This window comes from Balaenoptera physalus (assembly GCF_965194825.1).
Source record: "Balaenoptera physalus genome assembly, chromosome: 9".
NCBI classification, from domain to species: domain Eukaryota; kingdom Metazoa; phylum Chordata; class Mammalia; order Artiodactyla; family Balaenopteridae; genus Balaenoptera; species Balaenoptera physalus.
In genome coordinates, this window is record NC_138888.1 from 98,221,665 (window position 1) to 98,233,634 (window position 11,970).

Sequence of the window (11,970 nt, forward strand, 5' to 3'; positions counted from 1 at the left end):
AATGCAGCACACACACACACACACACACACACACACACAAGCAGGAGCATGGGGTGGGGGACCTCTTTGGCCCCCTTCTTCCTCCTAGTGGCTCCCAACACAACACTATGGAATCCCTAGGGCGGGGATACAAGTAGTGATTTGAAAACTACTGATATATATTCTATTATTTTAACCTAAAGTAGTTTCTTTTAAGTCATGCATATATACAAGTTTGCACTGACAGTTTAGCACAAGGTTGGGACTAGAGAATAATTATAATCAACCCAATTCTTGACTTCCAGTTACTTATTTAGACTAAGCTTTTTCATCTCTCATAAAAACATACTGACATCTGCCATACAAAGAGAATATGAAAATAAGAGGTTAAGCTTTTTATGATGAAATAAAAATTAGTTATGTGGCCACTGTAAATCCAGGTTTTAAAAATTAAAGCTCTGGGGGCTTCCCTGGTGGCGCAGTGGTTGAGAATCTGCCTGCCAATGCAGGGGACACGGGTTCGAGCCCTGGTCCGGGAAGATCCCACATGCCACGGAGCCAACTGGACCCGTGAGCCACAATTACTGAGCCTGCGCGTCTGGAGCCTGTGCTCCGCAACAAGAGAGGCCGCGATAGTGAGGGGCCCGCACGCCGCGATGAAGAGTGGCCCCCACTTGCCGTGACTAGAGAGAGCCCTCGCACAGAAACGAAGACCCAACACCGCCAAAAATAAATAAATAAATAAAATAATTTAAAAAAAGAAAAAATTACAGCTCTGGCTCTTTATGAACTGCTCCTATCCACTGCCTGTTTTCTTACCGTCTGTGGGCGACTGAAATGCAGCTTCTCTCGAACTTCACGGGACAAAGACACATCCCTGAGAGTCAAATAATCTAGGTCTTTCGGCAGTTGGAGAGCTTCATCTCGCTGAACTTCCTTTATTTCTTGTTGCTGATGGAACAGTACGGATTCATAAGTGGCTGATGAACAAAATTAATTATGTTATGATATGCAGATTACATTAACAACGTACATTAAATTATAGTTGTTTACAATTTACAGAGAGCTTTTGCATGCATGATCTCAGTACCATGACACAGGTGGGGTAGGTGTTCCCTTTCACAGATGAGGACACTGAGGCTGAAATAAAGAGAGGGAGTATCTTGCGTATTAACTACAACATTCTGTATGGTAATTTATTCCGTGTCCTTTTCATTTCAAGAATCTAGAAAATTAAAAGTAAAAAAAGAAATTGCTTTCCTTCTCAGTACAAATTTTGGTGGAACATTTCCTTCAATAGCCTGTAGGTTTGAATTTTAAGTCCTAAAGATGTTTCTCCAAGGGCTTCCCTGGTGGCACAGTGGTTAAGAATCCGCCTGCCAATGCAGGGGACACGGGTTCGAGCCCTGGTCCGGGAAGATCCCACATGTTGTGGAGCAACTAAGCCCGTGCACCACAACTACTGAGCTTGCACTCTAGTGCCTGCGAGCCAGAACTACTGAAGCCCATGCGCCTAGAGCCCGTGCTCCGCAACAAGAGAAGCCACTGCAATGAGAAGCCCGCGCACCACAACTAAGAGTAGCCCCTGCTCGCCGCAACTAGAGAAAGCCTGCGCGCAGCAACGAAGACCCAACACAACACAGCCATAAATAAATAAATAAATAAAATTAATTAATTAATTAAAAAAAAGATGTTTCTCCAAGAAGATGGTTTTCTGAATTATGTCCATATAAAGCTGTAATTTTAAAAAGCAGATTTTCTTAGGTGATAACATAATTTAAATAATTTAACTAAGGTGTTATTCAGAAGTTACGAAGATAATTCAGCAATTATTTTGTAATTTAAATAATCTAACTAAGGTGTTATTCAGAAGTTACGAAGATAATTCAGCAATTATTTTGTAATTAAAGCATTCTGTTCTTAGAAAAATAAATCCAAAACCTGTTTTAAAACCTAAATTGAGGTAGTCATTCTGTCCTGTTTAAGAAAGCAAGTGTTCCCTAAAGGTTCTGGCAGTATCTGCTTCCATCACTTGACTGGCAGCCAGAAAATCTCAGCTCTGAGCCTGGCTCTGCCAATAAACTACCCTCTAACTATGGACACATCATGATCCTTCTGGGCCTCAGCTGCTTTATCCAGAAATGTTAAGGGATGACCCGGAGGACTTAGGATGGTCGTTATGACAACAAAGGGTAGTTGTGAGGTGCACAGGCCTTACAGTCAGACGTGCTGGGTTCAAAGCCCCGTTCTGCCACTCACCAATTGTGTGATGGTGGGCAAGTTACCACTTACTTATCTGTAAAATTAAGACATAATGCTAATAGCTGTCCTTCATAGGACACTTTTGAGTATCAAATGAAATAATGCATGTGATTAATACAATATATAACAAATTAGTACAATAAATTGTAATGAAATTTTGTGACTCATGAATAGACTCTTTATAGGATCCCAGAATATAAATGAAGAGGGAATGTATATGTTAAAGATATATTTAATCTTTCAAATATGTATACAGCAAAACATGAGAGAGAACTTCAAAAAAGAATCTGAAACTAATTTCTGCTTCGCAGTTTCTTGAAGAAACTTGTCTAGTGGAGCATCCAGGCAGGGATCTGAAAACCACGGATATGTGTTAATTTTTAACTTAGTTTCTTTTGAGCCATGGATATAAATTAGAGTCTTTATATATGCCACAGTCTTTAAAGAACAAGGCAAAACAGTAGCTACTCCATGGCTGAAGTCAGGGTTTCCTATAAACAAGTTAAAGATAATTATTCTGGATGATTTACTGGACAAAACACAACTGCAAACCAAGTTTAAAGTGTAACAGCCAGATGCGAACAGCCTAAATGTTCAATAAAGTAATTTTTACTCAATAGAAAGGTCATGATGTTGAGATAAAAGGTTAACGGTATTTCTTACACATTAGCAAACGACTAGGGTCTGGTCATTTGGAAGAATGATAGGTAGCACTTGGGTCATCCTATATATATGCAGCCCAAGTACAGCAAGGTGACAGACCTCTCTGGAACTGAAAGAAAATTACCACGGCTAGAAGGAATGCAGCATTCTTACCACCTTCGCTGGTCCCCAAGGAGCCTAAAGTCCTTTCCTGTTTGAACAAGCCATCATTATCCTGCTTTTCGTACCTTTCTCCCCCATCTCCTTCTGTCCCCTGCCTTTTTCTCCACATAATTTTCCACCGGAGGAAAAAAAAATCTATCACAAAGCAGAAGCTAATGTTATTCTCAGTATTTCTGTTTATCTTTGAAATTTTTTTACATAAAGAAAAACTAAAAAAACGCAGTGCAACTCCAAAAGTCACATGTGACTTTGATGGTCAATATATTTACGAAGAGTACGAGAGCACACCAAATGTTATAATAATGTACAAGGGCAGACTCCGGATTTCTTTGCCTGATACAAAGTAGGTATTTGTTAATGGAAGAGTATTTCAATATATTGTCAAAGCCAAAGATAGCACTATTTTTCTCATTATTAGAACATTAAAATGGGGAAAATGTAGGGACTTCCCTGGTGGTCCAGTGGGTAAGACATTGCACTCCCAATGCAGGGGGCCCGGGTTCGATCCCTGGTTGGGGAACTAGATCCCGCATGCATGCCGCAACTTAAGAGTTCGCATGCTGCAACTAAAGAATTCCACATGCTGCAACTAAAGATCCCGCATGCCACAACTAAGACCTGGTGCAGCCAAAATAAGTAAATAAATAATAAATTAATTAATAAATATAAAAAAAATAATAAAGATTACTTTCTTACAACAGGCAAGTTTACAAGTCTGGAACACACCTTGATCATGTTTGCATTAGATCTTATAATTTAGCAGCAGGGTGGAGGAGGGAAAAAAAAAAAATCTAAAGAAAAAGCGGGGGGGAATGTAGAAGAAATATGTTTTTTTTTTTTTAAAAGGACAGCTCTACAGTAGCACTTCCCAAACATGAAATATACACACAAGTCATGTAGGGATCTTGTTAAAAAGCAGATGCTCACTCTGGGTCTGGGGTGGAGGCTGAGATTTCGCATCCCTAGCATGCGCCCACATGTTGCAGTGCTATCTGGGAGCCCCACTCTGAGTGGTCAGAGCCTAAGACGATGCTGGTCCTATGGTAACAATGGCTCCTCTTGACAGAGAGCTCTTCGTGGATCTGCCATCCATTCACAATTTGCACGAAAGGGAAGGAGAACATACAGACATCCGAAGTAAAAAAGTATTTTCTACCTTCTATTTTCAGTCTTTCGGCTAGCTCTCTACATCTGGTGTACTCCTTCAAGGGCTCTGGAACAGCCTTGGCCAACAACTCTATGTCAACTTCCTCATACTTCAGAACATCGAGAGCTCTGCAAATACATAAAAGTTTCATTAACACAGGGGTCCATATTATATCAAGCAGATTAAGAACAAGAGTCCCTGAAAATAATACAAATCTCAGAATAAATAGTATCAATATATTTCTAATTCTTCCCAAGTACAGTGAGCAAACGCAGCAGCAACTGCAACACAGCAGGACCTCAAGAAGATTAGCATGTGATTCTCCTCAACTCCCTTCCTTTATCATGAGGGATAAGTTGCTGGTAGCACTGCAATAATCTACTTGTCCTCCCTTTCTGGTAAGGACAGAATATCCTCTGATAGCAAGGGTTTGATTGAACTCCATAAGAATTTACATCTAAGTCACATTAAGCCCACGTCCTGTGAATGCGTTATCCTTTTGCACGTGTGCTCGGCACCAGCTGAAGATCTCCTGCTTGCTCCAAGACTGCAAAATATCCAGTTTCCTTCTCATTTTGTTTGGTTCTCACAAGGCCTCACTGATCTATACAGTTTCCCTAAATTCACTGCCTTAATTTTATTTTTATTTACTTTGATCTTTCCCTCTTTTAATAGATTGCTTTTTTGATCAACTCTGTCCACCCAAAACCAATTAAACCAATTAATTATCAAGGCAACAGAAAGTCAGCTCTGCCCATCTTGGGGTCCCAAGTTCTTCCAGGCCTCCCAGACGCCTTCTTTACCGCTCATCCTATCACCAGGGTCATGCGTCACCACCCTCTACAGACGCCTGACTCATCTCTTCCTCAGACGACCTAGGAAAGGGCAGACACCCTCTCTCCACAAGGAGCTGTCAACTTTGTTGTGCTCCAGGAGGTGAATTATGTCAACTAATTTCAGAGGCCTTATCAGATAAGCTAGAATGAAACCAAATGACCCTAAACCCCAAAAGGAAAGGGGTTGTCCTTTCAGAAATTATAGAACACGCTGGAACATACCTCCTAATGACTAACCAAAAAAACAGCTACCGTGGAATCTTGCAGGATAGTGACCTCAAAGAGAAGCCTGTGACCATTTAACTTTTAAAAAGGTTTTAAATAATTTGTTTACAAGGCTTGGAGCTGTTTGCAGGCCCAAACTTCAAGACCAGCTTTGAATGAAGCCTAAGCCTCAGAGTGCAGAGGTCTGGCACAGAAGGACAAGCTAGCACACTTCCGCAGAACACAAGAGACAGTTTCTGCGCTACCTCACAGGTCAGTGCGTTTCCCTGTAATCATGACAGGAGATGTGTGTGCACATGCACCTGTGGATCTCTTTTGTCAAAATGCCAGCTCAAAGTCCAGTTCAACTTCTCAGGGCCGGCACAGAGCCCGCCACGTGTGACGTAGATGCAACACATGTCCTTTGCCCAAGTTTCTATCTTTTTAGCTTTACATATCTAGGAACTGATAAAGTGGGTTCTTTTAGGGAGGCTGAACCCTAGAGTATAAAATATTCTGCTGAAATCAACATGAGGCCCCGCTGCCACAGCTTCCTTCTGAAATGAAAGACACCTGAATAAACAAGGAAAGCATTTGGCCAAATTACTTTTTAAAAAAAAAAATCACCTTAACAAAATGGCTACTCATGGGATTAGTTAGGTAAAAACATAAAACTGACAGCCTCCTTTCTCATATCTTTATTCATCAATTCGCATTTTAAACTGTTGAAAACAATCACTTCCCATGCTCTCACTATGACCTCAATCCACATTAGTCACATTGAATGCAAATTCTAATTATATAAAATTTGAAATAGTGCAATATTTGATCTAAACAAAGCATAGTGTTATAAATTCTTTTGTAAAGTTTGAAATAATGTGAACCCTCTTAAATTTAAACAAACGAATAGCTGGACAACTGAGCGAATTATAAAACTATGTTTATACTACTACCATCTCCGGGTACCACTTAGCGGGTAAACAAATACATCCAGCACCCTTATTTGTGAAGCAGGCTGTCTTTCCTGTGAATGAGATCCCCTGGTTTGGGTGACTACTATGCAGGTTATTTATTACTTACTGTTACTATAACTAGAAACCTGCTTACTATCCTCTAACCGTGGTGCCAGTGCTTTGGGAAATTCCCGTGAAAATGAAAATTTGGGAACAGAAGTCGTAAGCGATAAAACACTGTGATGACATGAAAGGCAAACAAAGACACGCTATGTCTGGCTGTTAGTTAAGGGGAGAGCGCTTGGACAGATTAGAGATAATAAAAAGTGGCATTAAAAATGGGTATACCTTTAAGTCCACGGAATCCCTCACAAGGAAAACAGGGGTTGGAAATAAAGGGAAAACTATAAAGGAAAAACATACTGGAGACGCAGTTGCAAGATAAGCCAGCAGGTGTGCGTCTAAGATACGGTGACTGTAGATATTTGCCTTCTGAGCACCCCGCACCCCCGATTAGCTTACATTTTTTAAATGGGAAAAAGCAGTGGTGAAAGATGCCGATTTTGAATTATGCAAGGTTTTTAGGAACATACCTCTGAAGCAAAAAAGCTCTATATTAATGCCCTTTAGACTTAAGAGTCCATATAACCAGAATGGTAAAAACAAGGACAAAAAGAACCCTAAAATGTAGCAAGGGACTCTTCAAGTAAGTCCAAAGAATTTATAACACTCTGCTTAATCAAAGTTTCCCTGCTCTAGCTCACAGGCAAGATGAGACCACTCCAATTGCTCCCTGCCTAAAAAAGAAAGCAGATCACTCTATTTCTTGGTTTGTACCCCCTAAATCTTAGGCAAGCCAGAAGAACTCAATGGGAGCCACAGAGAAATTAAATAAAAAATAAAAATAATTTAGAATCATATATATTGTCATTAGTGAATAAAGAAATAAATTACATCGAAAGGATTTTGAAAAGAAGCAAATGTAATAGCTGCATTCATTTAAAATGTGCAGGTAGGGAATTTATAGGTAATATCTCTCTGAAATGATTTCATTTTTCTGTAAAAAGTAAGAAAGGTCTACATTAAAAACGCATACCTGAGAGGTAGACTTTTACCACTACTTATAGAAGCCTCTGGGATTAAGTTTTTCCATTTAGAACTTGAAAACTCAATGGATTTTAGCACAGAAATGCCTTCTTCTAAAGAAGACTTCATCCAAGTAGCTCTTTCATATCGTTGTTGGGACACACAACCAGCTTCCTTGTACCCTAGAAGGGGGAGGGAGAGACTATAATGAAAGAGGTCTTAAAGGAGAGGAAATCTGGTTGCAAGACTCAGTGAAGAGTTACCTCGGAACGTGAGCCTGCTGTCGGCGTTATCAGGACGCAGTGACAAGCGGAACTCAGCTCGGCTGGTAAACATGCGGTATGGTTCGTTGGTACCCAGCGTGGTGAGGTCATCAATCAAGACTCCTATGTAGCCTTCTGTTCGGCTAATGACAAAAGGAGGCTTGTGTCTGACCCGAAGACTTGCATTGATTCCAGCTATCACACCCTACAAGAGGACTGAAATGTTTAAAAGGCCATTATGAACTGAACAAAGAGCTATCCTATTCAGATACTACCTGGGAAAAATGGCTCAGGGAGTGAGAAAGCAGGCCCTGCCCAGCAGGGACAGAACAGAGACAGAAAATGTGGTCCATATTCAGAAACAGAATATGGGTAATGTACCAGTTTAGAATGCTATGATTCATTGTTTTCAAAAATATCTAATATTCCTGATAAACCTATGTGGGCTAATCTTTTTTAAAAAAAATCCACTTGTAAGACTTTTTTAGCCTTTTCCTACTTACAAGTAACAATAACATAACTTTCTGCTTAAAAAGGAATAATAATAGGGTAATCTTCAATAAAGTTAGTTTAAAAGAACTAAATTTTCTTTTTTTTGAATTTCAGAAGCAATATAATAAATCTAATCAAAATATGCTATTGGATCTAGGAGCTCAGAAAAGAGTAATAAAGGCACAGTGGTTTTAAAATCCTGTTGTATCCTCTGAAACAGAATAAGTCTTCTGTTGTAGTTATGAGTTGTATCTAAGCTCTACATAGCTATCATAACAGACATCGAGAGGAGGAACACCAGTTAAACAGTCCTCTTCTGTTCAGTAACGTCTGAACAACCTCTTACTTGAGCTGCAGCTTCCTCATAACCAGTAGTGCCATTTATCTGTCCAGCAAAGAAGAGCCGCTGCACCAAATGAGTCTCGAGAGAAGGAGTGATCTGACGGGGGTCCAAGTAATCATACTGAACACCATAGCCTGGCCAAAGAATAAACGGTAAAAAATAATAAAAACAGTGCTCGATTTGCCTCAAGGTAGAGATGCAAAGATTATCATTAAATGCTCTTTAAAAACGAAGACTATTTTAAATGCACAGATGTTGGGCTCTGTGTTCTGAGGCTCTAAGCAAACATGACTGTGGCTAAGATCTCCTCACCGTCTGCTAAGCAGTGCTGAGCTCAGACTGAAGGGCAGCTGGCATTCTCTTTACCTGGCTGAATCATTTTAGCTTTCTCCAAGCCTCTGATGCATGTGATCATTTTCTCTTGTAATTCAGCTGGCAGTGTCACAGATAACCCTTGCGGGTAGATGAGCTCAGAATCCATTCCTTCAGGTTCCAACCAAACCTGATGTATACGGTTTGGAAAACGCAAAACCTTTGATTCAATGGAGGGACAGTATCTAGAAAAGGACATTGAAATTTAAAAATTTAATGAAACAAACAAAAGAGGGTTGACATTGTTCCTTACAGTAATTGAGCACTGATAAAACGCAAAACCTTTGATTCAAACGCAAAACCTTTGATTCAATGGAGGGACAGTATCTAGAAAAGGACATTGAAATTTAAAAATTTAATGAAACAAACAAAAGAGGGTTGACATTGTTCCTTACAGTAATTGAGAACTGATAAAACGCAAAACCTTTGATTCAAACGCAAAACCTTTGATTCAATGGAGGGACAGTATCTAGAAAAGGACATTGAAATTTAAAAATTCAATGAAACAAACAAAAGAGGGTTGACATTGTTCCTTACAGTAACTGAGCACTGATATTTTGTCCTTACCGGGGTCCTCTTGTAGTTTCCTTAACGTGACAGTTAAGGTGAAGGTTCTCAAGGACGATCTCATCCACTTGAGGGTTGGTGTGAGTCAAGTAACACGGCAGCTGATCTTCTGGCTAAAACACAGGAACTAGTTACAACATTGTTTTGCCTCTCTATTAGTTTGCCTCTTATTCAAATAAATGCCGCACGTGACATGCACTTACTTTTATAGACATTACATCTATGCATAATGCCAAATATTAATGGTGAAGTATGCTTGTTAAAAACAACCCAAAAGACGAACCTAAATTTACGCAAGCCTCCAGATCAACAGTTTACAGGAAATATAGAGGATGCAGGAACATGTTTAAGGCATCAAAGGGTTGAAATCAGACACATCTAGAATGTAGGAAACTTCAGAAAAGAAACGACTAGGTTTCTTCCACATATAAATGTAAAAAAAAAAAAAAAAAAGAGGGAAACTATTATCAGACATATTATCCAAAGTCATGTATGGACCTCATTTGGTGCTTGGTTCAAATAAAACAACTGTAAAAAACCATTTTAAATAAACATTTAAAAACAACTATAAAAACTAGGGAAAACTGAGCACTGACTATCAGATGATGTTAAGAAATTATGTTCTGCTATGTGTGACAACAGTACTGTGGTCGATTTTTACAAAGTCCTTATTTGTTAAAGACATGTACCAAAGTGTATCTGAGTGAAATAATGTGATGTCTGAGATTGTTGCTTTAAAACTAAGCAAGAACAAAGTACTGAGGAAAATGAAACAGGAATGTCAGAACAGGGAGTTCCTTAGTGGTCCAGTGGTTAGGACTCCACGCTGCCACTGCAGGAGGCACGGGCTCAATCCCCGGTCAGGGAACTGAGATGCCACAAGCTGTGTGGCGTGGCCAAAAATAAAAAATAAAACTAAAAAACAAAAAGTTTAAAAATATACACACTAGGAAAGTATCACCATGATTTACATTTTACCAAAGTGAAAATATAAAAGTCACTTGCTCAAAATAACAACACTTGGAGCCACTCATCAGGGTAACACTCACCAGAAACTAGGACCATCAAATATTAGCCCTTAACTCTAAACACACAATATACAGTTTTTTGTTTTTTAAATTCAAAGGATAGGTAGAAGTAGCCTGTATCTTCAAAAGTATCAGTGCCATTAAAGACTGAGGAACTGGGACTTCACTGGTGGCGCAGTGGTTAAGAATCCGCCTGCCAATGCAGGGGACACGGGTTCGAGCCCTGGTCTGGGAAGATCCCACATGCCGCGGAGCAACTAAGCCCGTGCGCTACAACTACTGAGCCTGCACGCCTGGAGTCCGTGCTCTGCAACGAGAAGCCACTGCAATGAGAAGCCCGCGAACTGCAACGAAGAGTAGCCCCCGCTCGTCGCAACTAGAGAAAACCCGTGCGCAGCAACAAAGACCCAACACAACCAAAAATAAATAAATAAATTTAAAATAAATAAATGTGCATATTATTGTTTTATACATTAAATATATACATGTATCTATGTCTCTATATATGGAGAGAGGGCAAAATATTAACAATGGGTGAATTTCAATGGTTTATAGGAGTTTCACAGTCTTACAACTTTTCTGAAATTATTTCAAAAAGTTTAAATAGGCAAAGTTATCAAAGTGATGAAATTTAAGAATTTATGGGGAATTACCCAAGTAGCCAAATCAGCTAATCCTTTTAAAGGTCTCTTTTTTGCACACTAAGTAATAGTGATGAAAAGTGAATTGCTACCAAAAAAGAAAAAAAGAAAAAAAAGGGTTAGTCTATATCCTCTGTTTAAAGCCAGATTTTCATAAATTATCTCACCTTGATCCACACTGTCTCATTGATAAAGCTGAACGGTATGGATGGATTATCTGGTGTCTGCTTGTTTAGAATGCTGAAATTAATGGATTCTTTGGCGATCCGGGGCGGAGTCCCAGTCTTCAATCTTCCCACCACAAACCCCAACTTCTCCAGAGTCCGAGCCAACCCTATGGAAGGCTGATCCCCTAAACGTCCCGCTGGGTGCATCTCCAATCCAATTACAATCATGCCTCTCAGAAACGTCCCAGTAGTTAGAACCACACTCTCCGCATACACTGTACTTCCATCCACTAAAGGATAGGAAACAAAATGAAACTCAGGTTCTAATTGTTACCATGGATCAAATTGGAATGTGACTATTTTGTAGTAAAGCTACAGAAAAATTTTGTCTTTAGAAACTTGAAAAAGATTTTCAATCAGTAAGAAGCCTATATGTTATCAATCTCAAGAATCCGAGAAAGCTGGGATGGAGAGCATAATGTATTATCACCAATACACATGTTCCTAAAATCTTGAGCGCACTGAAGTAGTATCAGGTAAATTTTTTTTTTTACAAGCTGTTAATGAAAATAAGCCTTATTACATCGAGTAATAAATACAAAGATGCAAACAGTTCCATTTTCTTCCAGATGTTTGGATCAACTTCCAGGAAAGGCAGAACTGAAATCTACATACAGTCTCAGGAAAAATTTAGGGATCCTTGTTATGTTTGGTTTGGGAGGTTGCTCTTTCTTCTGTATTTATAACTTGTGCATTTTTAAAATTGACTTCAAAGCACTAATAGTCATGCAAATGCTTAAGCAGA

At 39.4% G+C, this 11,970-nt stretch overlaps 1 protein-coding gene across 1 annotated transcript in view; it reads right to left on the reverse strand.

Annotated features, from left to right (window-relative positions):
* The window catches only part of MTO1 (mitochondrial tRNA translation optimization 1), a 32,162-nt gene that overhangs the window by 11,619 nt on the left and 8,573 nt on the right, over positions 1-11,970 (reverse strand). Inside the window, exons 4-11 of the mRNA XM_082474202.1 lie at positions 11,166-11,455; positions 9,330-9,442; positions 8,757-8,947; positions 8,394-8,524; positions 7,556-7,760; positions 7,303-7,474; positions 4,223-4,341; positions 799-959 (exon numbers count right to left, since the gene is read on the reverse strand). Coding sequence (XP_082330328.1) covers positions 799-959; positions 4,223-4,341; positions 7,303-7,474; positions 7,556-7,760; positions 8,394-8,524; positions 8,757-8,947; positions 9,330-9,442; positions 11,166-11,455 — 1,382 coding nt within the window. The remainder of the gene's footprint in view (positions 1-798; positions 960-4,222; positions 4,342-7,302; positions 7,475-7,555; positions 7,761-8,393; positions 8,525-8,756; positions 8,948-9,329; positions 9,443-11,165; positions 11,456-11,970) is intronic.